Here is a 25,784-nt window from a genome sequence, read left to right on the forward strand (position 1 = left end):
AAAAAAAAAAAAAAAAATAACAAAAATGTAAATACAAAAATCTACGAGAAAAAAACCAAAATAGCACTAAATCAAGTTTTTGTTCTCAAACTAGCACTCAAAACCAAAAGTCACAAAAATAGCACTCAAGGGGTGGGGTTTAAGGTTTATAATTTAGGGTTTAGGGTTTAGAGTTTAGGTTTTAAGGTTTAGAGTTGAGAAGTGAGGTTTTGGGAATAAGATTTCAAATTTTGAAAAATAAAAAAATTTAAATTTTTCAAAAGATAAAATGCTATTTTGGTCATTTTAGTTTTTGAGTGCTATTTTTGTGATATAAACTTAGAAATGTGCTATTTTGAAGATTTGCCCAAAATCTATTGCTAATTTGAAATAAATAAATAAATGTTTTACAAGACCTAAAATTAAAAAAAAAACTATATTTTTTTATTTAAGAGTTTTAAATCATGTTTGCAAAATTTACTAAATAATTTTAAAGGTTAAACTCTTATAGACTATATATATAGCAAATGTGTTTTCAAGCATATCTCTTACATTTTTTTACTCCGAATTTCTTTGGAAATCAAATAATGTTTGGAACGATTTTGACTGTGAGGAGTAATTAAGTTAACAAATTAACCAAATAAGTATGCCAAACGGAAAGTGTATCATGTCAATCTCAATCTATCTAGCAATTAAAAAGTTTGCTTATGTGACAGATCGAAATCATAGATTGAATAGTTAAATACTTGACTTAGTCTTTGTTATTTATTAATTTTCTAAATATTCCTTTGCCATTTCCTTTAATATGCATTCAAACTACCTTATTCAAACATCAGAAAACTAAGTATATACATTCCCATTTTATTAAAAGTAACATATATTACATACTCAATCTTTAAATAGCCATCAGGGTGCAATCACGTTCATATACCATTAAAGCTGAATCTGCCAGAGCCCGATGGATCCAGTCGATATGTTGTCTTCAGAATCGAGTTACGGTAGTGATGTTAGCGACGATGGTATTGCCACCGAGTTGATGGAACAAGCGACGTACAAATGCAATTATTGTCCGAAGACTTACTCCAAAGGACAAGCACTGGGTGGTCACCAAAATGTTCACAAGAGGGAGAGAGAGATCACCAAAAGACAAGAACGTGCTATGTTGGTGAATATGAACCCGCCCGATCCATATCCGTACCCACATCCGTTTCCTAGCCAGTACGCACTCCCATCAGGATTTGAACAGCGTCGTTACATCATTGATGAACCAGATATTCTACATGTGGTCTACAACTCAAGTCAAAGCCCATACCAATCCGTCATGGCTCAACCCCACACTCGATCATTATTGCCAGCATCGTCACCCATTTGCTTAAAACTTTGTCTAGGTGTTGGAAGTAGCTCACAAGACCAAACGCAAACCAAAGAACCAAACGATGCAACAAGAGAGATGGATGCTGAGAAAGAAGATCATGACCTTTCCCTTTATCTCTCACTCAAGTTATGATGCTGTAATCTTTCTCTTTTAAATAATATCTTGAAATCGATCGACTAATTTCAAATTTAATTTCGACTCAGATGATCTCCTATGTTTTCCAGCACCATTATCGTATTAAACTCGACTTTGTTTACTTGAAAAGTATAATACGATTGGTTATGGATGCAATTGCATTACTTGTGTAGGAAATCAAAGTAAGTATACAAAAACTACTAAATGAAATCAGCCTTTACAAATAAGCTGAAAAAAAAATACAATTAAGTTAAGAAAACTAACATATAATGTATGCTTATGCAGGATATATTCAATGTCATAATATGAAAGCTAAATACAGAATACGATTAGAAATGTATATTAAAACCACATTTAAATTAAAACAATTGAACAAAAATAATAGAAGACAACTCAGATGGTTGGCAAAAAGAAGAAGATGGAGTAATGTAACGTAAGATTCTTTCTTTTAAAAGAGAGAACAATGAAAGTTTCATGTCTTTTATGTATATAAATCTGGACACTATGAACAAAGCTAAAAGTGAATATCAAGAAAAGATTAAAAAAAATCCACAGATATTCGAAACTGTTAAACCCGAAAACAAAATGATGTCAAAAACTAAAAACACGTTTAAGAAAATAAAAGTATGTACTATAATTTATAAATTGTTCATGAAAGGTAAGCCATTAATTTTGTCTTTAAAAGTCGAGTGCCAATAGGAATACAACAAAACTCTTTATGTGTATTATGGATGAGAATAAAAAACGATCTAGAAGTAGTTAATGTTAACCATCCATCGTAATCATAAATACTTGAGGTGAGGTCTATAAGATAACAAGAGCTATTAAAAAAATCTTCCAAAACATTGATCTATAATCCATGGATATTGTTCTCAAATTCGTTGCATTCATAATTGCATCCTCTTTATTTCAGTCCGGAGAAACTTTAAAAGTTCATAAATCCTTTAAGGTAATTGGAAAATATTATCTATGGTAAAACCGTAGCTCGATTTTACGATGATATCAATACTGATTTTTTTAAACTAATCTTTGATCATCTCTATCATATCTATGTTTTCACGTAGGTAAATGGAAAGATGATATACAATTGTGTGGATATTTACAAGCAGCCTGCGTTAAACCATCCTTTACTCCAAAATCACAAAATTCAGGTATTTTTTGTTCGTCAAATTTGTTCTCATAGATATTATTTGACAATCTCATGTTTATTTGATATATAACTTAATGGTAGATTTTTGTTAGTCTAATGATTTAATCCCTCATTTCATGTATTTAATGTGACAATATGCTGTTTTGTAGATGGAACCATCTTTTTCAGTCCCTAAATCAAATCGATTTGAAAATAAAATGCGTAAAAATATAATCGGTTGTCCAAACGGAACAGTTCCTATATTGAAAAACATAAAAGACCATGCTGCAAATACTCAATATTTTGCAGAAAAGTATTTCAATCCACTCACAGTTGAAAGTCATGGAACACATGTAAGCACTCAATTGTATATCAATTATTCTACTTAAATTACTTGTGCTTTTAAACAAAAAAAAAAAATTACTTGTGCTATGACTTTGTATATTAAAGTGATTTGAAGCTTATTAAAAAGCTTGGAATTTGAAGTTTGCAGGAATTAGATTGCAAAAGGATGGTCCTTACTATGGTATAGCAGCTTGGATAAGTGTACATGACTTAAACATTAGTAGAGACCAAGCTTCATATGCCAACATGTATGTTGGCAATCGAGTAAACAACAAAGAAAATTTTATTCAAGTTGGTTGGATGGTATTTTTTAATGTTTTATGATATTTTCTATCTTTTTAAAATAATTATTTTGTGCTAACGATTATTTTTTTATATTATATAAATAATTTTCAAATATATATATTTTGTCACAGATAAATCCAAGTGTACTTGGAGATGGACGACCGTGGAGTTATGGATTTTGGAGGGTATTGATTCATTCATTCTATACCACCTTCTCAATACAAATCAAATTATGAAATACTCTTCGATAACCTTACTTATGCGAAAGAGCATATTATAGACTAATATGCATGTCTTTTACTTTATTTTGTTTTTTGACATCATATGCATGTCTTTTACTAAATGTATATGTGCTCCTTGATTTTATCAAAATGTTTATCTACTTTTGAACGATTTTATGAAATATACATTAATGCATTTGTGAAAATTAATAACAGGGTGTCAACGGAGCAGGCTGTTATAATACAGTGTGTCCTGGTTTTATTCAAGTGTCAAAAGATGATCCTTTAAGTGAACCATTACCTAATGCTCCAGAAGGAAAAAGAAACATTGCTCTAACTATTCAGCAGGTAACCTATATTCTATTCGATTAAATATGTAAAATATATGATGTATTCTTAAATTTGAATTTGATGATTAACTTGAAGTTAACTCTTGTGTGTTGTACCATTATATTATAGATTTATAGTATGTAAATTGTATAGCTTTAAACAATAAGTCCTTGAAGTAGCTACTAGTTATTTTATGAATCAAGTAACATATTTTGAACAATAAAATGATCATTATGTTAAAATATATAACAGAAGATAAAGATTTAGGAAAGATGGATGGGGATCAAATGCAGTTTCCTGGATACTATATTGTTTGGGTATATGTAAATCAGTTCCAACATGATTTTTACTGTCTTTGGCTTGCTATTTGAATATATCAAATCTAACATATATATTTTCTATTCATTTAAGGATACGGACACAGGTCACTGGTGGGTAACAGATATAGAAGAAGGCAATAAACCAGATATACATATTGGTTATTGGCCTAAAGAACTATTTGATCTAATGGGTGGTGGTGCGAACATACTTGGAATTGGAGGAGCAGTCCAGTCTTCACCTTCCGGTGTAAGTCCACCAATGGGTAATGGTCATTTACCAACAAAAAAGGACATGGATTCAGCACGCGTTTCAGAGTTCCTCTACAGATACGAAAACTCAGACTTCAAGAATTATTACCAATATTCTAAGTTGGATAAGCTATTAGACAGTGAAAAATGCTATGGCTTAAAAAAGGGGGACGACTATTTTTTCACATTTGGTGGACCGGGAGGAAATTCATGTGGAATATAAACATTACCAGCTAAAACTATGTTAATGCTATTATATAATAATAAAGTATTTGATTGTTGGCTTTATAATTTATGTTCAACAGCCTTAAGTAAACAAGGACCGGCTCTGTGCGTAATATGTGTATAGTTCGTTACACTAATAAAGCGTCTCAACGAATCTTTACGATTGTGGAAAAATATATAACTGCATTCACGATCAAGTGTTTGCATTCCAAATTGCGTTTGTGATTTCGTTTGTTTTGCGATACGTGGTCATGTACTCGATCCCGTTTATACTCGTAAACCGCAGTGCGTTGATCCCATACAACCTCTGTATCTTTGAAGATCAATATAATTCCAGTGTTTTTAAAAAAGACTGGTGGTTTTATATTTATGTCCAAATGAGTCCGTTTGTTTCACGATACGTTCATGTATTTGATCCCGTTTTATATTCGTAAACCTCAATGCGTTGATCCCGTCTTATATTCGCATTCGTGTGTGTTTTAGGTATATGGAGTTTTGTTAAAAAAAGGGTATAGGGAGTATGTAATATATAGTATTGGGTGAGACTGATTGGTTAATAATGCCGAGAGGTTCGATAGAGTGTTCATAGTAATTTACTATTATGACTTTTATACACAATGAATAACCAAGAGCATATTTAACAATTAGAGAATGAAAACCACATTTATAAGAACAAGTATAGTACGGTTCATAGCTATAATCCTAAAAATCTGTATTGTGAAAACCTATAAATGGTTATTAAATTAACTTACAAAATCTACAATATCATGCAAATTTATAAAATAAAAATAATTACTATCAAACTAAATACAATTACCAAATTAAGAGCTAGGTGTGGTTATTTTGTTTACCTAAAATCCATTATTGTATTAAGTTCAACCTTTTATTTTAAAAGTATAATAGGCATAATTATTGGATGCATTTGTAATTACTTGTCTAGGAATTCAAAGCAAGTATACAAAACCTACCTTATACTTCCAAAATATACATATACTAGTATTATTACCCCGTGCTAAGCACGGGATCAATTTTTACGTGCACTTAACTGATGTTTTTTTTTGAAATATTGCACTTTAACGATCTTTTTATAGTACAATTCCAATGTTGTTGTTTCCTTTTTGTTTTCATCAAAATTAAACATTATGTTAGTAACACACACCGACATCTAAAATTAGAAGTGGATGCATTCAGACAAAGAGTTTGAAGCCTTATAAGAATTATTATGATTTTTCAGAGAGATAATATACATATCTGGAAGCAATTTTCATAGAAAGTTAAGATGCACACACACATGCATAAATGTAGTTAAAAAATATGTTTAATCAGTTCAGTTTTGTCTGCATTTTTTTTGTAAATACATTTCTTGAAAATATAAATCTCCTTATTTCTAATATAATGGCAAATAAAAACAATAAAACTAAACATAAGAGATTCGATATATTTAGAATATTCAACTTGTATATAATACACATGCTCTATTATAATTAAAAAAAAAAGATTTTTTGAAACACTCAGATCATAACTTACAGATTGTAAATACTCAGCTGCATCATCAAAATTGTTAATACTCTTTTTCCCGAGTAGAGTGTTTGGTTTTTAATGTCTTTCGTTCTTTCGAAAGCTGTATCACATCTTTAATATTGACTGATGAAATTTCTTCAAGCAAAGGCTACAAAAATAAAATAGATACTTTTAAAGAAAAGCATAAGAAAAATAATCAGATAAGATCAGTTACAAAAAAAAAGAATTAGAGAAGATCTAAAATACCACTTGTTATCAGATTATGGACACCTGATTCTACTCCTTCGTTTGTTGTAGAAAAAAAGTCCTTCATTTTGTTTCGGCTTTTATTTTGCTGGATTGTATGTTGATCCAATAATGATTCATTCTTGTTAAAGCCAATTTGTCTTATCTTCTTCTCTCATGTTTCTGATGGATGTAAAGGTGTACACTTACATAAAATATTCTATTTCGCTCCCTCTATCTCAGATTTTTATATTTGGAAGAAAGAAGATACAAACCTGATTTTTTACCAAAAAAAGATACAAACCTGGTTTATTTCTAAAAAACCTTGCATGCGAGCGAAGCTTGGTACAAAAATATCATAGTGAAAGGCATAGAAAATAATGAGATCCATAGAAATTAAACAACAAAAGGAGAGAAAACATGAGATGATACATCAAATATCAATTTATCTTGGAGAAGAAACGTTGTGTGGATTTGAGTAAGAGAACCTTGCAATGACATTGCAGAAATATAAATGATGGAGTAAAGGTAGTTATAAGAGAGATTGACGTGAATGGTGATTGTGGAGGTGTAGGCAAAAAGAACTGTTGGAAAGAGATTATTGGATTGAACTGGATTGTTAAGAACGTGTGTTACTCTTCTTTTTTCCATTTTTATTTTTCCTTTCATTATTTTATAAACAATTTTTAATTTTAAAAATAAAAAACAGGATCCATGTGTCACAATTTGATTGGTAGAGTGACTTGTGTTTTAGTATATAAGAGATACAAACCAAAGCAGCCTTTTAAAAAACAAGATGTCATATTATCATCGTTTATAAGACCAATTACAATGCTGGCTTTGGGTTTGTGTACATGTATTTCTAAGACTTTGAGCCACAATCTCTGATATAATTGAAAATTCTAATTAACAGAGGGAGAAAACCTAGTTTTCGAATGTTTTGCTTTTTATTTTGTTACTTTTTTCGACTTTTTTATTATTTATTATTATTTTTTTAACTTGTCTATCTTAAAGCTAAACTAACTTTACTATTTGCTCTTAGTAATAGAATGCAACTTTACCTACTAAATAAAATCAACCTAAAAATAATAATCTGAGAATAAATCAACTAAGTTTAGAGATAAACATACTCAAAATGAATGGAAGGATCAGAGAAAGCCAGAAGTTCTTCTTAGATCTTATGTTGCGGATCTTCGCCATCAGTTCCTCGATGTAGAGACATTAGGTACACTTAAGCTGCGAAGCAAGCAGTGAACCATGAATATAATAGAAAACTAGTAAGGAAAAATGCTAACAAAAACTGAACTAATAACAAAATGTTAAACCACAAAAACTTAACTAATAGATGTTTGTAATAGATCTAAGTTTCTATATAAATTGCGATCAATCTCCATTTATAATCGTAACATATGTAATAGTCTATATCTAACATCCACATATAATTATACTCTTTGTCACATATTTCATCAGATATCAAAATTGCGGAGTGCTAAAAACGTGTTTAGCAAATTATTTTTTCAAAATTGATCAAAAATATCATTATATTATTTTTCATATAACTAGTATTATGACTGTCAAAACACTATCACAATCTCGTATCTACAATGCAGATTCCACAATAAAACATTGTTATTTTTGAAAATGTGAGTCGCTCGTACGTTTTGATAATTGTATATTATATTTTCCTCGAAACGTTGCAGACAGTTGTGAGGATAATGAGCTTAATATCGAAAGAAAATCTAATGAAGTATATTCGTAAGATTTCTACCTTTTAACATTTTCAAACGTAATAGTACATTCTACTCCATCAATAATTATGTGAAAAGATGTAGGCAAAAACTAGTTTAACCTAGTTCACTAACTGGTGTCGACGTCCAGGTACAACACATGGCGAATACAAAAAGAACGATCAAGCTTTCTTGTAGAATTGAATAGATTGTGCCTAGTTAAGCAATTGTTAGTATCCATTTATCTTACCGCTAGAGTATTTCCAATATAAAATTTCATTTTTCTTCAAAATAAAATAATTATATAGTGGAGTTGCATTTTACAATAATTCAACTTTATTTTAAAGTAAAAATGGAATAATGAACAAACAAAAAATACATTCATTTACTTACAAAGTAAAATTATTTGTTATTCTATTATAGAGTAAAAATTGAGTGAAAATTGAGCAAAATTAATTATAGCCTCTATTTCAAAGTAAGAATGAAGTGGTGTTGAGATGATTTTAGTATTCATCAACATGCTGATGTTGTCTTGAGCTGTTGTAATATTATTTTCCATCCAAGTTAATGATTTCTTAGTTGGATGGAAAATGATATTGCTCAGTGATTTTTTAAAATTCAGAAAAAAAATCAGTAACTTTTTTAACATTTTTAAAAATATATTAAAAATTCTAAAAAGGGGATTGAAAATACAGTATCTGACACCGGAGAAACATCATGGCTTAAACCGAGACCAAACAACAAAGTACAAACATACTAGAACCATAAGCAAGATCATAGATCTGAAGAGATTTCCATCGTTATTACACCATAAAGCCAAGTTATCATTTAGTATAAGCTGGTTCTAGAATCATTTTTTTTGTCAACATTTTTATTAGTAACCGTAATACAACCATGTTATAAAGGTAAGACTTCCTATCTAATCTAGCTTGTTTAGCAAGATTATCCACTACATTTAGGTAATCTCTTGATACAAAGTGGAACGTGATATTCACCACAGCTGTAACGCTAGCTGTGACAATGTCAATAAAGTGCATACAAATATATTTGATTAAACGATCGGATAGTTGCATTTTATTGTGGACTATATAAAGTTATTAACATGAAATCACACTTATAAGTCCAAAACTGAGGCACCAGTTTCAATGTGTCCACCAAGAAATAGAAAGTAAGCCACTAAATCTGCTGACATTTGGCTAATCAACATATGTCATTTACCGGTTGTGATAAGTTAAAAGTGTTTTCACGCTTATGAAGGTGAATGAATTAAAACGTCTCCCACTCCTCTGTCTCTGTACTTCTAAATTATAATCGGCTGTTATATCAGGTTACACCATCGTTTTGTCACGTATATAATAAAATCAAATAATTTTTTTTTTGGTAAAAATTTCTGGTGAATTTTGTTGCCCCAACACATAAATGTTAGAACTTTTCAACATTACAAAAGTTTTTTTTCTATGTTTTAAACAAAAATAGCTGTTTATTATTATTTATTAGTCCATAGATTTGATTATATGACAAAATTTAGTTCAATTTTTTTTTTTCATTTTTGAGGAAAAGTTCAAGTAAATCTTCCATAAATGTTATAACATTCTCATTTCTTTTTTGAGCAAATGTTATACAGTATAACATTCTCATTTTACTTTTAGATTGTCAGACAACGTAAACCAAACACTGTTTCGTGTTTTGTCCTCTTTGGTTTTCTCATCTTCACTTTCTATTATTTTTCTCGAGAGAAAAAAAAAACATTTTCTGAGCTTTTCCGGGAAAGTTTTGCAACAAAAGAGAAAAGAAAATCCACAGAACTCTACCAAACACAGATCTTGTGCATAGATTCTCTCGATCACATTCCCTTTCGATCATTTCTTTAATCAATCACCTAAATTCACAACCTTTAGAATATGAAACCACCACCATCAGCTGCTTCGTTAGATAGGTGGAGAGACTATTTCCGGCGAGGAGGCTCCGATATATTCGAGATCATCGATCACGCCATCATGGTCGCTGCCACTGATTGTCCGAACAAATTCAAATCGAGAAGAGACAGAATCGCAGAGCTTCTCTTCTCGTGCAGAGTCACTCGCTGCAACGGATGCCACCACAGCAGCGAGCTATCTCTTCCCGGAGACGACGAGGCGGTTGATGGGAGTAAAGAGAGCAAAGTTAATAGTAGCAGAGGAGATAACAATCAGATTATTGTTGGCGGTTATGATTGTCATGATGATGATGATGATGATGAAGCTGAGGCTTTGAGTGATGCGATTGAAGAGTTCTCTGTGGTTTTTAAGGAAGTTGTTAGGATCAAAGAGATCTTGCTCAACAAAGACGACGAGGTTTGTTTTTTGATCTAATTTGGCAATTAGTATCTTTGCTTTTGTTTCTGAATGTTTCTTTTGTAGGGGTGGCAGCCACACTCGGTGATAGTTGAGGCTTTGAGAAAGCTAAAGTTGATGTCTTTGGATGTGGATGTTCTCAAGGTTGGTTTCTTGTGGATAGTTGTTGTTGATCATGAGGTTTTGTATTGAAATGTGATTTGATTTTGAGGTTGTTCTCGCAGAGTACTGAGATAGGAAAGGCTGTTAATGGTTTGAGGAAACATGGCTCTGATAATATTCGCCAACTTGCAAAGACTCTGATCGCGTAAGAGTTTTTGATTCTTACATAAAAGATTGACACTTTCTTACACTTTTTAGAGTTATGGCATTGAGTTTTTTCTTGTTTTGATGCAGAGAGTGGAAGGAGCTGGTTGATCAGTGGGTGAACACCACCAAGGATATCAATGGTAACATTTACTGTCTTAATGAGAATTCACTTTTTACAGTTTTTGGTTTCTTGAGAATGGATCCATAAGTCTTGTGTTAAAAACCAGGTGCTGAAGGTACACCAGAGTCTGCTAATCTGTCTGTAGTTGATGAAGAAGAAGAAGTGTTTCCTTCACTTCCGTATGGTGTTGATATCTTTACACCGGAAGCTAACGGCTTTGAAATGTTAAATGGGGATTTCTTTGATTCATTGGACTTTGATGGAAGTAAGTTTTTAATTTATTTAAAGAAGAACTATGCTGGTATCACCATGTTTTAGTTATACATTTGGTTGATTGATATTCCCGGGGTGATGTTTGTTTTAGATCCTTGTAACTCTGGGGAATACAACACAAGCCGAGAAGACCAAAGAAGACCACAGAAGAGAAGACCAGAGGGAGCACAAATGAGGATACAGAAGCCATCACCAGCTGATGGGACTAGGAGACCTCTTAATCAAAGGATGAAGAACGAAGTGGGATCTGTTCAAAAGTCTGAAAGCCCCATGATCCAAAGAAGGAAACCTCCAGAAGAAGTGAGTGTGGCAACTAAACCTTTTTGTTGAATTTTTAATCGTTAATCTTGGATAATGTTAATTGACTCTTGTTGTCCATGGCAGAAACATAAAGGTCTTGACGCAGACGCAAAGTTTGAGTTTGCTAAGAGGAAACTTCAAGCGAGCTACCAACAACATGATAAAGGTTTGTTTCTACTTTTTAATTACTTTCTTGAAAAAAAAATTAACAAACCAAGAAAATGTTTTGTGATATTGTCAACAGCCAAGAAGCAGCGAACAATACAAGTACTTGAGACGATCCCAAAGCAATGTGGTAGTGCTGCTCAGAAACCGCAACTCAAGAGACCTGGAATGAAAAACAGAAGTTGGTCTAACGGTCGTAAATAGCTTTAGATTGGTGAATAACTTTCAGAGGAGAAAAACATTATTTACATGAATACCACAAAATATCTGCAAGCTCTGGTGAAATAAGGTAAAGCAGAGTCTAGTTCACAAGCAGAGGATGACGAGCAGATTCCACAACTGAACTTTTCTTTGAACAGACTCTTTTTCTCCTATGTTTCGTTCTGTCTTTGATTCACCAATTTGCAGCCAGATAGGATCCTAACTAGTGTTACGTTCTTGAGACTTTCGGTACAGTCCCGGTTTAGTTCAATCCCGTTTGGTCGGTCATGTACGGTTTTGGGAGATCCCCTGCATTACATATACATACATACTAGGTGTTTCCTGCATCATGTGCAGTGATACATTTTTTAAAAGTTAAATTATATTTAAAATAAAATTTATTAATATTGTATATTTTATTATTTTTGACTGATATTTAATATAAAGTTGATTATTTAAACATAAAATTAAGCAAAAAAAATTTGTTTATTTTAAATTACATTTAATAATATATATATAATATATTTAAAATTCAAATTTTAGATAAAATTTTTATCTATTTATTTTGGTTAAATGTATTAAATCAACTTGTATAAAATTACTAAAAAATCATATAGATTAAAAATTATAACTAATCAATATTTATAAAATTTATAGATATCTAAAAAAACTAATGAAATTACGATTAACAATTTATTAATTTTTTAAAAAGATGTAGAAAATTTTGAAAATATTAGTAATAAAAAATTATATAATTATAAAAATACAATTAAATAATATATTTTTAAATTTATAATGCATATTTCAATATATTTATTTTATTGATGATTTATAAATTATTATCATATTTTAAGAAATTTAACAAAAATATAAAATCAACATTAAATGTAATGTATTAGTTATTGTTATATTCTATAAAGTTTACCAAAAATATATGTGAGTAATAAATGTGATTGTTCATGTCATATTAACTATAAATCATGTCATCAATCTTGTTAGCCATTTTATTATTTTTTTTGTAAAAATGATTATATAAAGGATATGTAGCAAAATCACTTCGCAAATATAGTTCAGGAGATTAGTCTATTAAAATGTAAAAGAAAGGGGTAGACAAGCCTGTACGAATTGACATGCTCTTTTAACTAAACGTTGTATATGTACGTGAAATGATTTGGGACACGATAGAGACGTTGTTTTATCAAATAAACAAAAACCTAGCTAATGATATCTATTGTTTGCGAGTGCAAACGTGACCAAGTGTTGTTACTTTCTTGACTTGTTATTACTCGTTATATTTTATTTTAAATCAATCAAGTAATATCATTGAAAGGCTTAAAGATGGTTTGGTTTGGTGGATAAGAAAAGAAGGGGAGGTGGTGGTGGTGAGAGCTAACGTGGATGGATAGGAATGTTGCATTGTGTCCCTTGTGCGTGTTGTATATGAGTTAGGAGGACATTTCCAGTCTCACTCTATTTTCTAATATAAAATAAAATTTAGAGTAAAAATATTCTAATAATATTTTAATTTTCATTCTATAGAAGAACAAAAAACAGGTTTATTCTATATAGAGTAATTTATTTATTTTTTGTTCATCACTCTATTTTTCACTTCAAAATAAAGTATTATTGGAGCAACAACCAACTCTATTATAAAGTTATTATAAAACAAAATAGAGTAAATCATTGGAGATGGTCTAAATACATATTTTCTAAGTTTTATAAATATTTTTATAATATTGTAATTGTTCAAAAAAACAATAGGCCCTAATCATACTGTTATTCAACGCCTAGCTAGCGCCTATCAAACTTAACAGATGTTTAAATTATTAGTTAGACGGTTTAGAAAATATGTATTTTAAAATGACAACAACATACTAAATATATGTAATATTTTATATTAAATATCATTATTTACAAATGACAAAAATTAAAATGATTTTATTTTCATAAAATCTTGTATTATAATATATTAATTATTATAATTTAAACTAATAAATTTTTATTATTACAGTATTGTAATTGTCTAGACGGTTTAAAATGTAATAGCCACAATCTTATAAAATCTAACGTTTAAAAAACCGTCTAGCCAATTAAAATGTTTTCTCGAACACTTTCCAACTTTTATCAGGTAGTAATATTATTTGGTAAAATCTGAAAATTTTAAAATATGCTATACATTTAAAACTGAAAATAGATTATTTAGAAGATTTTGTCTTTAAATTATATTGTAAATAAAGTATTTTTTGTGATCATTGATTTAGAAAAAAACTAAACCAATTAAATTTAATGAAAAATATTTTTAAATTTATAGTTTATAATTTAAATAATGAAAATTCATTTAAACACACCAAAATCCTTTTTTTATGAAACATTTTTTCCAACTTTAATCTGGTAGGAATAATTATTTGGTAAAGTTGACAAACTTAAAATAACCTATACGGTTAAAATGCAAAATTCTATAAATTAGTAGTGATTTTTATGCAAAAAAAATTATTAGTGATGAAATTATAATCATTTATTTATCTATATTTGGGTGGAATGTAAATAAAATCAGTACTTTGTGACAATGTGATACGCGTGCTATTCTACCGATGAATTCATTGTTTTGGACGTTTGAGGAGGCCCGCAAGAGATACAAATGCAGAAAGCCAACAAATAAAATAGAAAAAAAAATCTATGTTTTAAACTGACATTCTAATTGATTTGTATCATTATAACAAATTTGCAGTTATTTATAGTTATTAAACTTATAACTTTAAAATGTGCATTAAAATATAGTTATTGAAATATATATATATTTTAAATTAACCATCTGTAATAGTTTATTCTATTTTTTTTTCAAAATAGAATAATTTTATATTAGAATTGTGTTATACACTAATAATACTTTTTTAGAGTGAAAAATATAGTGATGAACTTTACCAAAAAAAAAAAAATTATAGTGATGAATAAAAACTAAATGGATTATTCTATGTAGGGTAAAAATGAGTTTATTCTATAAATAAACTCTCATTGAAAAATGTTTACTTTAATCAATATTTTAAAATAATTTTTTTAATTCCATTATATTTCTACTCTATAATAAAATAAAAGAAAAAAGAAGTTTTTATATAATATATCGTTAATATTTAAATGATAGGAGTAGTAATTAGTTATCATTTATACCACTTCGATATGAAATTTAATTTGATTTTGTTATAAGTTGATAATTTATTCTTAAGATATCATGAAAAGAAATGATTTGATTTACCCCCAAAAACCAATTTTTATTAAAAACTGTAAAACATAATTGCATGGCTTATTTTTGCATATATATATATATATGTATTTGATAATGCATAATCAAACATACGAAATTAAATTGAAAATATGATTTGAAATGCACATTGTTTTTACTATTAATTTTTAGTCTTTAATTGAATTTATTGATAATTATGTAAGTTATTTTATTATTTATATTACCATATATTATGTTATTCATAATTATAAAATTTGAAAATAATACATTATGTAGCTTATTTATGAATTATTAAAATTGTATACATAATAATAAGTAATAATTGTTTAACTATTTTAATTATTATTTATTATCTGTATCAAATACACATAATATTTGCAGAACACACAAATACACATTATTTTAATCTAAGGTCAGTCCCATGGTACTCAAATACACATACATAATATTTCTTTTTTGTTTCTTCTTTCACGTCTCCAAATCTTCATCTGTATATCCTCCAAGGCATTCCACATATCCTTTGACAAAAGGTAAATGGGGTTTGTACAGCGCTTGCAATTCGAACGCAATCACCAATCTCTGGTAAAGGAAACATTAGTAAATCACCATTCACCCACTAACTTCTTTGATGATTAAAACAACACATGAGTGATAAACATTAGTATGAATACGTATACGTTCAACAACAAGAAACCATAATATGTAATTAATTTGTTTCAAATATTTTCTTAAATTTATTTATGAGATTTTGTATTGAGTAGTTATGCTATTATAGTGCAATATGTGACCGATATTATATGCCCTCGCTTTATCTAAATTTATTAGTTCATAAATCAAAGTGATATTTCTTGTCATTTTTATGTTATCAGTTGTGAATCAGAATTTTTATTAATACTTGGAATAACAATTAATTCAAAAGGTTATGTGTTGACCACAATATACAATTACAACGGTTAAAAGATTCAAAATGATATTCTCTTCATTTCAGTTTAATTATTATTGTAAAATAAAATTTTTATCTCAGAATATATATCGTTTTAGCATTTTAATGTAAAATTTATTAACAATATTTATTTATTTATTTTTTATTGATTAAATATAATCAAGTGTATAAATAATGATGTTTTTTATTTTTGAAATATATATAATTAAATATTTTTTTAAATTTGTGTGCATAAACTTAAAATGATCACTAAAATAAAACATGAAACAAAGAGAATACCAATTAATTTAAAATGGTACTAGATTTTGACCCGCGCTTTCAAAGCGCGGGTTTATTTTTGTTTTTTTTTTCAATTGACAAATATTTAGTAAATGTTATATTTTCATATATTTGTGCTTTATTTTATAAAAGACTTAAAATTTTTATTTTTATTTATCGTATTTCATTTTAAATGACTATTTATGTTAAAAAAATTAAACTTTATTTTTTTAATGAATTAAGTTGGTATAACTCTGATAAATTAATTTTATTATGGGGTTAATATTTTAATTAAAAAATTATATACTTTTAATAAAGATTTATACTTTTCAATAAAAAAATTCAATTATTTTTATGAATGCTTAAATTATATTAAGAAAAGAAAAAAATAATAATTAAGAATAGTTGAAAAAAAATTATTTGAACTTGGACTCAATTGCCCAAAAGAAAAAAAAAGTGAAAATTGAATCTGATTTTTTAATAGGCCCAAATAGTCAAAGAGAGATTTGATTTGGGCTGGATCCAAAAATAATGACCCAATATAGATTTGTTATTAATATTACTTAATTGCCCTTAATGAAACATGCAATGTTAGTGAAGAAAACATGTCCCTAAGGTAATTATGACAATAGGATCCTGCTTTAATAGTATAGATGTGTTGACCCCAAAAATTCCTTTTGAGATTAGTATCATTGTTTTTGTTCGTCTGTTCTTGTCTTTTTTTTTTATTGAAACGACTGTTATTGTTTTCATCTTCTTTTTTTTGTCATATGCTCCTCTCTTTTGTGCGGTAATATTTTTCTTATTTATGAAGGCCATTTGTAATTATCTGTTGGAGACAAGAAGTAGGACCTTAAATTGTCATGTCAAAACACGACAATATTGTGAAATGGAGTGTATAGAGTCGTAGAGAGGAAGGCGTTTTTGGGTCGAGATATTTTAAGGGTTTGTTTAGTCTTGTTGTTAATTAGTTAATTACAATCACAAAAATATTATCCATCTCTTTAGATTTTTAAAAATATATTTAATAATTTAAAATTAAAATTTTAGATAGTATAATTATAAATATAAATATCTTTGATATTTTCTAGTTGTATTCACTGATGACAATCATAATTTATATTTATAAGACTTTAAACCCAAAATTTTGTAGACCTTTTTTCTTAATCCCTAATATGTATATAATACTTACATATGAATCTAACAAATTAATTTTAAAATTTTTACTATTAATTCTGACCAAAGAAAAAGTATATCCATTAAATTTACATGTTATTATTTATTATATAAATCAATGATTTTATATTTCAGTATAAGAAGATATCTTTTAATATTTTATAATTATATAAAATGTTAATATATTATTAAATAATTTATATATCTATTTTTCAACTAACAATAATTATTCCGCAAATGCATTCGTTTTAACTAATGCGTTAGTATTATATGAATTTATTAACAATGATTAAAACTGCAACTATCCACATCTGTACAATTTTACATTCGCAACCGCTGCATTTAAACCAATTAAATTTTACAAAGAATCATATTAATTCTACCGACACAAAGTATTTTGATTTATCTTTTATATTTTCTGAATTTTAGTGAAAGTAAAAAATACATTATCAAAACAAAGATAACATTATATTTCATCTTTATCAAACAAAAATCAGAAGTTGGAAATTTAAGAATGAAATATTGCTATTTATTGAAATGTGAAACTCTATTTTATTTCTATGTTAAAGAACCTAAATAAGTAATTAACTATGTCTATGTTAGATTTTTTTTTGGTGTAAGTCTATGTTAGATTTTAAATATTACCAATTGATATAGGTTGTCATCTGGTAAAACTATAATGTTTTACGGTATCAAATTACTTTCATAAAGTTAGGCGGGTTTTTAATACCTTGTGACATTCTTCTATCCACGTAAGTAAATTTAGTTTTTCATTTTAGGATTCATCATCTATATATATGACCCACCAATGCATTGTTCAAGGCACAACAACATGAGCTTGCTGTGGATCACAGGATTGTGTGTTACAGCCCTAGTGGTTGTGAGGATTAGCAATTGGTGGTACCGATGGTCAAACCCCAAGTCTAATGGCAAGTTACCTCCGGGATCAATGGGCTTCCCCATAATCGGAGAGACGTTCGATTTTTTTAAGCCTCATCGATTCTACGAGATCTCCCCGTTTCTCAAGAAGAAGATGTTAAGGTCAGGTTTCAATCATTTATATATGTGTATATGATATTTCATTTCATTAGAGATGAAATCTTGTATGTTTGTGTGTTGTGTGAGTGTTTCAGGTATGGACCTTTGTTTCGGACTAGCATTCTTGGTGTAAACACTGTGATTTCTACAGATATGGATGTGAACTTGGATATTTTACGACACGAGAACGAGTATTTTAATTTAAGTTATCCAGATGGTTTAGTGAAGCCATTGGGAAAAGAAAGCATGTTCTTGAAGACGGGAAACATCCACAAGCACATCAAAAAAATCTGTATGCGTCTTTTGGGCTCCGAGAATTTGAAGCGGAAGATAATAAAAGATATGGATCACGTGACATGCGAGCATCTTAGTTTGAAAGTTGGCCAGGGAAGATTCGACCTCAGGGACCTAGCTTCAAGTGTATTCTTTCTTTCTTTCTTTATTTGTTTGTTGTCGTCAACTAATATCAACTGGCTTTTAAGCAATTTAGTAAAGATTTTGATAAACAATTTGTCTTTATAATTTGGGCCTAAATTATATCTTAAATTTTGGGGGTTATATGTCAATGTTTTATTTGTCTATGTTCATAACGGGTTTTGGCTATGATCTTGATGTTAATGTTGTTGCGTGCTAATGTGTCACTCTAATTCCAGATTTGTTTTTTGTAGTTGATAACAGCACACTTGACACCAAAAGTGATAAGTGGTCTCAAACCAGAGACTCAATCAATGCTTATGGAAAGCTTCAAAGCCTTCAGTTTTGATTGGTTTCGGACATCCTACATTCTCTCTGCGGGGAGGGGTCTCTACAACACCCTTTGGGTAAGATTTATATTTTTTGATGCTTTTCTCGGGGAATAACACAAACGTGATTTCAATTTACAATAATATAATATTGCATACAGGCATGCAGACAGGGGATGAAGTTGATAAAGGATGTTTACACGAGGAGAATAACGTCAAGAGAGAAGTACAATGACTTCCTTGAGACAGCATTAGAAGAGTCAGAGAAAGAAGGAAACTCAGTGAACGAAGATGTGATTGTAAGCCTCATCTTCACTCTTTCCGGTATCACTCAAGATACCACCTCTAAGGCCATTTGCATGGTTGTGAAATTCGTATCGGAAAACCCAAAAGTTCTTGTAGAGTTGAAGGTACGTAGCAACATATGCATATTAACGGTGAAGCTAGTAAATTTTGCATCTAACCGAGTCTACTATATATAGCTTATTTGTCAAATGTGGCCTCATTTCAAATCTAATATAAGGCCTAAATTTAATGCTTTGTTGGTCTAATGCAAGAGCCGGCCTGGTGATAGTAGTCTAGCTTAGTTATGTTCCTATTAAATCAGCGCAGAAAGGTTTCCACTCATTGGCCAATGTAATGTAATTTGACAGAGAGAGCATGAGGCAATCCTTGCGAACAGAGAAGATAAAGAAGGCGGAGTTACTTGGGAAGAATTCAGACACAAGATGATTTTCACCAACATGGTAAGTTGATAACGTCACTTTGGTTTCATAAGGCCATATTGTACAGTATATTATCAGTTTATCACATTCACATGGTGTGTTTTTTGTTTACACTCTCTAGGTTATACATGAGTCGCTTCGAATGACAAATCTGGCCCCTATGATGTTTAGAAAAGTGGTGAAAGATGTGGAAATAAAAGGCAAGTAGTACTGTACTAGTTTTACTATTATAATTAACAAACAAAAAATAGTGTACTAATAATAATAAAATAATGTGGTACTAGTAATAAAATTGTATACAAAAAGCTGGACTTGATGATTAGTTGTTATTTGGCTTATACTTTTTATTTATTTCATATTCGCCTTGTATGACATTCAAGTTAAAAGTTTACAAATTTTTTTACTTAGAAAACGAATCAAATATCTAAATAGTATTATATTTTTAACTAGAGGTTCGCCGGCGCTACGCGCCGGGTTTGGGATTTTTTTTCCTATTTCAAATTGGTATCATTGTGTTCTTTTATTTTGTTGTTATGAGTGAGTGTAGGCAGGGTTGTGTTTATTTTAAATATTGGATATTTTGCATGATGTTTGTATTTTTGTATTACGGTAAGTACGGTGAGTTTGGCTTGTGACTTAAGTAATTCGCAGAGAGTTATTTGGAAACGTTATAAACAGTCATATTTCATTGCATTGGAACTAAATATATTTTTCTCCTGGAACGTGGACAACATTCAAGGTTTTTTTTGCTTTGACTAACCTCCAAAAGAAAACCAAATTTCACCTGCAAATACCACTTACCTCCAGCCTCTACCTACTTCTATCAGGTGCTTCTCGACAGAAAAATGAATAGAGTAAGTGATCTAATATCGAAGATGCTATAGCTGCACAAACCCTTGCGTTTTTTATTAAAATGTTTGTCATTGAAGTGAACATAAATCTTTAACGAACACCAAAAGCTGGATTCATATGTAATGTTTTCCTTTAAAAATTTGGGAATTGTTGTATTCTATGTAGTATTTAGGACTGTATGTAGTTTTTTGTTGTTGTCGTGCTTGATTGCAATTTTCTCTCTGGAATAGAAAGGGTTTTGTTTTGTATCTTGAACTTAGTTTTACCTTTTACTCTACTGTAATTTGTTTGGTCAATGTTTAATGTGTCAAATTTCCGTTACTGTGTTAACTACAATGGAAGATGTATGAATTCGAAATGAATTTTGTATTATGTTTATGGGATCGTAAGCAAAGTTTTTGAAGCAGAGTTTGATATTTTTGGTTGGAAGAATATCTTTAACTTGTATGTTTTTTATTATAATTATTACACTTACAGAACTAAAATTATATAGCACTATCTCATTGCATGGGTTTATTTTTTCTTAATTTTGAAATTTTAATTTCTGCTTTATTTAAATTTAAAATTGGAACTAAAACCAAGCAACAGTTTAAAATTGTACAACCACACAGATCTTTTATGTAAAACCAAATGGTAGGAAGTTTTATTTCAAGCTAATAGAGAAGGTGAACGGGTTGATATTAATAAAGTCTGGTGTTACGGTGTTCTTAATCCAGAAGGTTGTTGAAGCCCATCATCATCGTGTAGAAATCGGTGAGTAAAAAGAAGTGGAAACACTTTGAGCAGACCGTGTTCGCCGTTCCGTCTCCAGGATGGCAGTTCAGCTCTGGCCACATTTTCAGAACCGAGCTCTTATATATATATCCCTCATCTGAAGAAGTGGACGTTCCAGAGCCCTCTTGAAATTTATCATTCAATCCTCAACCAACGAAATACCTTTCTCTTCCGTGAGGTTGTTGATGATTTTGATTCCTTTGTCTGTCTCGCCGATGGCCATGAGGAGAACACCAAAAATGTATCTTCCTTGTAGGTGACCACTCTTTGATGCTATGTGGATGTGATGTAGACCTAGGACTTGATTTTGAGATTGGAAGAATTGAATCATACCTTTTACAAAGTGAGCATCAGTATTGTCTGCTTTAAGGCAGGCGTCCATTAATGATTCGTACTGATTGGATAGGAGTGGCTTCTTAACAAAAGGCGAGAGGTTGAGATCTTTGGCAACAGAGGGGTTGTCTGGACGAAAGCTTAGGCTTCTGCATGTCAGTACCGTATTGAAGTAGTCGACGTGGGAGTTTTGGCCTACTTTCGAAACTATTAGAAGACGCATGTCTTCAGGCATGGCCTCAAGGGTCTGCATGATACTTTGTTTCGGATTGATGGAACTCATGAAAATATCCTCTGTCTGTGTATTTTTGCTTTTGATGTTATATTTTAGTTTTTTCTTTGCTTCTCTTTGTTTATATAGGGCCGAGGATGGTGCTTCGTGTTTGTTTTCCTTAGAGAAAGTGGATTGATACGTTTTGCAATTGTTTTCGTATATTTATTGTAACCCATAATTGGACGGTTTAATTTTTTCCTCTGGATTTTCAACATTTATGTAATTACGTTACATGTGTGTCAATGGCTCATTCGCAACGGCCAGACAACTTTTTATTCTTAGATTGAAAGATATTTGTTATGAATATGAATGGTTAATATTTCTTATCCATTGTAAAAGTTTTTGTTTGGTTATTTTTAGTTTTGTTTGGTAAACCTAAGATATTTTTTTATGATGTTGTTATGGTATAGAGTTTTCTATGTTTTAGTATTTCATTTTGGAAGTTCGTATTAATATTATTTTTTAGTCTTCGGATTTGTCATAGCTTGATGTGTGTGTTACGGTATTGATCACAGGTTTTAACAAAACGATGGGCCTTCCCGAAATCTCCAAAGGCCCAGACGAATCAGATAAAGCTTGCGACATCGTTTAAAGCAGGGTGACGTGTCACAAAATGCCCCTCCCTCTATGCTGATGTGGCAGTAGGAGGTGAGAGAAAACCCTGTTTTATATATATAGATATTTGTCACATTACTTGCTCTATTATTTTTATTCATTATTCGTTCAAAAGATATATATTACTTCTTAAGAAATATTTGTTAGCCGTTAAAATATTTTTTTTGCATTGCATTGTATTTTTTTTTTTTTTTTAAATGGATTAATAAGCAAAGTCCACTTATAAAAGGTGATAAAGCCTACACGAGAGAAAAAAAAATCCATTAAATTTCAAATCTTACAAGTAACTAGTGTCTATCCCTAGTATACATATAGATTTTTGTTAAAAAGTTTCTTTTTGCTAACATAATTTTTTGGTCCCAACAGGATATACGATTCCAGCAGACTGGATAGTGTTGGTTATACCTTCACTGGTTCATTTTGACCCTGAAATTTATGATAATCCATTTGAGTTTAATCCGTGGAGATGGGAGGTATTAACAGTTACTCTAGTCTATGTAAAAATAACATATATTATATTTATATTTTTCAAATCCTAAAGTTTTAATATATGATATTCTAGAATATATTTATATACACCCTGATGATAAATATGATGGATAGGGGAAGGAGTTGCGGTCTGGGTCTAAAACGTTCATGGTGTTTGGAGCAGGAACCAGACAGTGCGCTGGTTCAGAGTATGCAAGGCTTCAGATTTCACTTTTCATTCATCATCTTGTCACCACTTACGATTTCTCCTTATCCAAAGACTGCGAGGTGATTCGGGTACCAGGTGCTCTCTTCCCCAATGGCATCTCTATGAACATCTCCAAGCGTTCCAAGTGACTTGATCGGATCACATCAATCATACCATCTATCTTTCTTTTCTTCCATCTTATCAATAGCCTTTTCTATATAATGTGTAAGAATATTTGATATAAATCAGATACATTACAAATATAGTATAATAGCGTTACAAAATATAAAGATATCAACTATAAAATTGATATAATGTAAAACAAGATAGTTCCCATCGGTTTCGTACGGTGCAAGTCATAATCTATAAGCAACATCAACATTTATTGGTAAGACCAAAATCACAAAATCTAGAAAAAGAGAAGAACAAAAATGTGTTGTGTTGGTCACATCACAACCACTGCTTCTTCTGTTTGTGTTAAGGAGAAGAAGTGTTTGTGTTCCAACTCCACCATCTGCCCTCCTTCTCCATCAAACCTGCATCTTCGGAAACTTCACATTTTCCAAATAAACCATCAGACCATAGTAGTAAGTAATAAGAGCCAAAAGCATGCAGAGACAAGTCATATATATAAAGAAACCATATAGAGCTAGATAGTTTTACCTTCCATCGATGCCTACAAGTAGAACTGTGTTCTCTGGTCCAAAACCTACAATGAACTTGGTTGAAACCGGCAACGAGAACTGAGCAAACGACCGTTCATTGCCATAAGAATACATTGGCAATATCCCTGCATTAATGTTTAAGAAAAATATAAGGTCAAAAATGTATATAATATTCTTCAAACGAGCACTCTTGATGATCAGTTTTACCTCTTATTAACGACAATGATGAAGCGTGATTGATGTCTTTTGGTGAACTAAGAATGTCAGGTCTTAGATGAAACACATGGAGAGTCCCTTTCTCACTCGACGCAGCCACCCATTTCAAATTAGAGGAGATTGCAACGCTATAAATCTCTACTCTTTCCATGCCTCTCCGAAACTACACAATGAAAACCAAAACATATATGACACTAACCAAAACGACATAACTTATAACATAATAAGAACATTAGTCAGAAATCATTCCTATTCGGTTTAGACAGTGTGGTGACACTAAGTGTGTTCTTTCCTTGACAGACCGGATCAGGCGATAGAGTATATAAGAAAAACAATAAACAAAAATAATAGTAAGGTTTACTCAGTTACCTCTTGTAAGAGAGTACCATCAAGGGAGTTAAAGATCCTCATCAGTGTTCCTTTGGTGCTAGCAGTAGCTAGCAAACTTCCATCAAGAGTCAAACTCATGCAAGCAATATCAGAATCATGCGCTTTGATGACTTTGACTATATTCCTTTTCAAGTCACGGACCTGGACTTGCCCCGGGTGCAACCCGGGGCAAGCCATGACTGCTTTCGCCTCAGCTTGAGAGACGCAACAGAGCCCTCTTGGATTCACAGCGGTTTCGATAATAGACTGAACCTTGAGGTTAGTGAAATTGTAGACATAGACACTTCTTTCTAGGACAACCACAATGTGTTTTCTCCTCAGTTTCACCGCCACAACTTGTGATTTAAAACCGAGCTCGCAGAAACAGCTGTTCGTATGATCATTCCAGATGAAGACTTTGTTAGGAGGATACTCCGAGTTGCTGTAACCGTTGCCGACAAGAGCGAAGAGATTTGAGAGGAAGAGCATCTCCACGATTTTGAAGCCGGATTTGTGTGTTTCGCGGCTGATGCTTTCTTTGATTGGGTTGCAGCTGTATACATTGAAGCCACGTTCTGTTCCGACACTGAAACCGCTCCAGTCCTGGTTCCAGGACACTGATAATACCTTTGTGTCGCCCTTGGCGGCTTCATCTATTGGCGTATCGTAAGTTTTAGATTTTAATAACGATCCTATTCCACGGACTGTGGAGAATATCATCGAACTCATTCCTTTTTTTTTTCCAACCGAAACTGCAGAAGTAAACAATCAAAGCGTTTTAAATATAAAGCAATCCTAAGCCCTAGATAAACCCTAGCTTCCGTAAAGCTCAAGTAAATAAAATTAGGGCAATCGCTGACGGAAGCTAATCAATTAAACAACTAATGAAGTCATAAAAAGTTCCAGAAGAGAGAATATGTAGGTGAATAGCACAAAATACAAAGGAAGAGATTATTAAAGAGAAGAGCATTACTTACGAATCACAACTTTGATGTATTAGAAGAGATTTGGTCACGAACAAAGGGTTTTTATAGGGCAATCTTTTATTGTGTGTTTGAGCTTCTCCGTGTTAATCAAATTAACAATAGGAGTAGGATTAGGAAGAAAAGACGAGATCATCT

At 30.7% G+C, this 25,784-nt stretch overlaps 5 protein-coding genes and 1 long non-coding RNA gene across 17 annotated transcripts; 4 read left to right on the forward strand and 2 right to left on the reverse strand.

Annotated features, from left to right (window-relative positions):
• The first annotated feature begins 71 nt into the window (after nucleotides 1-71).
• Nucleotides 72-1,909, forward strand: LOC103855612 (zinc finger protein GIS). The gene has a single exon (XM_009132615.3). It carries the CDS (start codon nucleotides 938-940, stop codon nucleotides 1,484-1,486), a length of 549 nt encoding a protein of 182 aa, XP_009130863.1. The 5' UTR covers nucleotides 72-937; the 3' UTR covers nucleotides 1,487-1,909.
• LOC103855613 lies at nucleotides 1,544-4,656 on the forward strand. 2 transcript variants are annotated; one of them, XM_033289188.1, is made up of 7 exons: nucleotides 1,544-2,438; nucleotides 2,554-2,640; nucleotides 2,789-2,971; nucleotides 3,105-3,254; nucleotides 3,380-3,433; nucleotides 3,686-3,817; nucleotides 4,211-4,656. In XM_033289188.1, the coding sequence occupies exons 1-7, from the start codon at nucleotides 2,349-2,351 to the stop codon at nucleotides 4,589-4,591; spliced, it is 1,077 nt and encodes a 358-aa protein (XP_033145079.1). In that variant the 5' UTR covers nucleotides 1,544-2,348; the 3' UTR covers nucleotides 4,592-4,656. The 2 variants fall into 2 exon arrangements, with proteins under 2 accessions (XP_033145079.1, XP_009130864.1); XM_009132616.2 differs by having other exon boundaries at nucleotides 1,554-2,438; nucleotides 3,105-3,266.
• Nucleotides 4,657-9,143: 4,487 nt separating this feature from the next.
• LOC103855614 (probable mediator of RNA polymerase II transcription subunit 26b) lies at nucleotides 9,144-12,056 on the forward strand. 8 transcript variants are annotated; one of them, XM_033289179.1, is made up of 9 exons: nucleotides 9,146-10,284; nucleotides 10,321-10,399; nucleotides 10,466-10,543; nucleotides 10,624-10,706; nucleotides 10,796-10,850; nucleotides 10,935-11,094; nucleotides 11,194-11,402; nucleotides 11,487-11,568; nucleotides 11,647-12,056. In XM_033289179.1, exons 1-9 carry the CDS (start codon nucleotides 9,968-9,970, stop codon nucleotides 11,769-11,771), a joined length of 1,188 nt encoding a protein of 395 aa, XP_033145070.1. In that variant the 5' UTR covers nucleotides 9,146-9,967; the 3' UTR covers nucleotides 11,772-12,056. The 8 variants fall into 8 exon arrangements, with proteins under 8 accessions (XP_033145068.1, XP_033145070.1, XP_033145067.1 ...); XM_033289176.1 differs by having other exon boundaries at nucleotides 9,148-10,399; nucleotides 11,647-11,815; nucleotides 11,854-12,056; XM_033289175.1 differs by having other exon boundaries at nucleotides 9,149-10,399; nucleotides 11,647-11,813; nucleotides 11,850-12,056.
• LOC117133082 lies at nucleotides 11,566-12,325 on the reverse strand. The gene is made up of 2 exons (XR_004456925.1): nucleotides 11,993-12,325; nucleotides 11,566-11,916 (listed from the first exon to the last, which is right to left on the reverse strand). It is a non-coding gene; the product is annotated as an uncharacterized LOC117133082 (long non-coding RNA).
• A 5,624-nt stretch (nucleotides 12,326-17,949) lies between these two features.
• On the forward strand, nucleotides 17,950-22,320 carry LOC103855615 (cytochrome P450 708A2). Of its 3 annotated transcripts, XR_004456914.1 has the most exons (8): nucleotides 17,950-18,424; nucleotides 18,517-18,841; nucleotides 19,090-19,242; nucleotides 19,326-19,574; nucleotides 19,818-19,910; nucleotides 20,011-20,089; nucleotides 21,458-21,767; nucleotides 21,922-22,320. XR_004456914.1 is itself a non-coding variant. In XM_009132620.3 (7 exons), the coding sequence occupies exons 1-7, from the start codon at nucleotides 18,192-18,194 to the stop codon at nucleotides 21,466-21,468; spliced, it is 1,143 nt and encodes a 380-aa protein (XP_009130868.1). In that variant the 5' UTR covers nucleotides 17,950-18,191; the 3' UTR covers nucleotides 21,469-22,320. The 3 variants fall into 3 exon arrangements, 1 of the variants encoding a protein (XP_009130868.1); XM_009132620.3 differs by having other exon boundaries at nucleotides 21,458-22,320; XR_004456915.1 differs by having other exon boundaries at nucleotides 17,959-18,424; nucleotides 20,011-20,743; nucleotides 21,458-22,317.
• A 508-nt stretch (nucleotides 22,321-22,828) lies between these two features.
• LOC103855616 (autophagy-related protein 18e) lies at nucleotides 22,829-25,766 on the reverse strand. 2 transcript variants are annotated; one of them, XM_009132621.2, is made up of 5 exons: nucleotides 25,641-25,766; nucleotides 24,664-25,415; nucleotides 24,286-24,457; nucleotides 24,077-24,203; nucleotides 22,829-23,964 (listed from the first exon to the last, which is right to left on the reverse strand). In XM_009132621.2, exons 2-5 carry the CDS (start codon nucleotides 25,390-25,392, stop codon nucleotides 23,859-23,861), a joined length of 1,134 nt encoding a protein of 377 aa, XP_009130869.1. In that variant the 5' UTR covers nucleotides 25,393-25,415; nucleotides 25,641-25,766; the 3' UTR covers nucleotides 22,829-23,858. The 2 variants fall into 2 exon arrangements, with proteins under 2 accessions (XP_009130869.1, XP_033145077.1); XM_033289186.1 differs by having other exon boundaries at nucleotides 25,637-25,765.
• Nucleotides 25,767-25,784: the final 18 nt, after the last annotated feature.

This window comes from Brassica rapa, chromosome A03 (assembly GCF_000309985.2).
Source record: "Brassica rapa cultivar Chiifu-401-42 chromosome A03, CAAS_Brap_v3.01, whole genome shotgun sequence".
Taxonomy (NCBI): Eukaryota; Viridiplantae; Streptophyta; class Magnoliopsida; order Brassicales; family Brassicaceae; genus Brassica; species Brassica rapa.

Coding starts and splice junctions, on each gene's coding strand:
- LOC103855612 (XM_009132615.3), top strand. CDS start 938: ATGGATCCAGTCGATATGTTGTCTTCAGAATCGAGTTACGGTAGTGAT.
- LOC103855613 (XM_009132616.2), top strand. CDS start 2,349: ATGGATATTGTTCTCAAATTCGTTGCATTCATAATTGCATCCTCTTTA. Junction 2,641..2,788: donor TCCAAAATCACAAAATTCAG/GTATTTTTTGTT, acceptor GCTGTTTTGTAG/ATGGAACCATCTTTTTCAGT. Junction 2,972..3,104: donor TTGAAAGTCATGGAACACAT/GTAAGCACTCAA, acceptor TGGAATTTGAAG/TTTGCAGGAATTAGATTGCA.
- LOC103855614 (XM_033289176.1), top strand. CDS start 9,968: ATGAAACCACCACCATCAGCTGCTTCGTTAGATAGGTGGAGAGACTAT. Junction 10,707..10,795: donor CTTGCAAAGACTCTGATCGC/GTAAGAGTTTTT, acceptor GTTTTGATGCAG/AGAGTGGAAGGAGCTGGTTG. Junction 11,095..11,193: donor TTCATTGGACTTTGATGGAA/GTAAGTTTTTAA, acceptor TGTTTGTTTTAG/ATCCTTGTAACTCTGGGGAA.
- LOC103855615 (XM_009132620.3), top strand. CDS start 18,192: ATGCATTGTTCAAGGCACAACAACATGAGCTTGCTGTGGATCACAGGA. Junction 18,425..18,516: donor CTCAAGAAGAAGATGTTAAG/GTCAGGTTTCAA, acceptor TGAGTGTTTCAG/GTATGGACCTTTGTTTCGGA. Junction 19,575..19,817: donor AAGTTCTTGTAGAGTTGAAG/GTACGTAGCAAC, acceptor GTAATTTGACAG/AGAGAGCATGAGGCAATCCT.
- LOC103855616 (XM_009132621.2), bottom strand. CDS start 25,392: ATGAGTTCGATGATATTCTCCACAGTCCGTGGAATAGGATCGTTATTA. Junction 24,458..24,663: donor ATGGTACTCTCTTACAAGAG/GTAACTGAGTAA, acceptor TTCATTGTGTAG/TTTCGGAGAGGCATGGAAAG. Junction 23,965..24,076: donor CTTGTAGGCATCGATGGAAG/GTAAAACTATCT, acceptor GAAAATGTGAAG/TTTCCGAAGATGCAGGTTTG.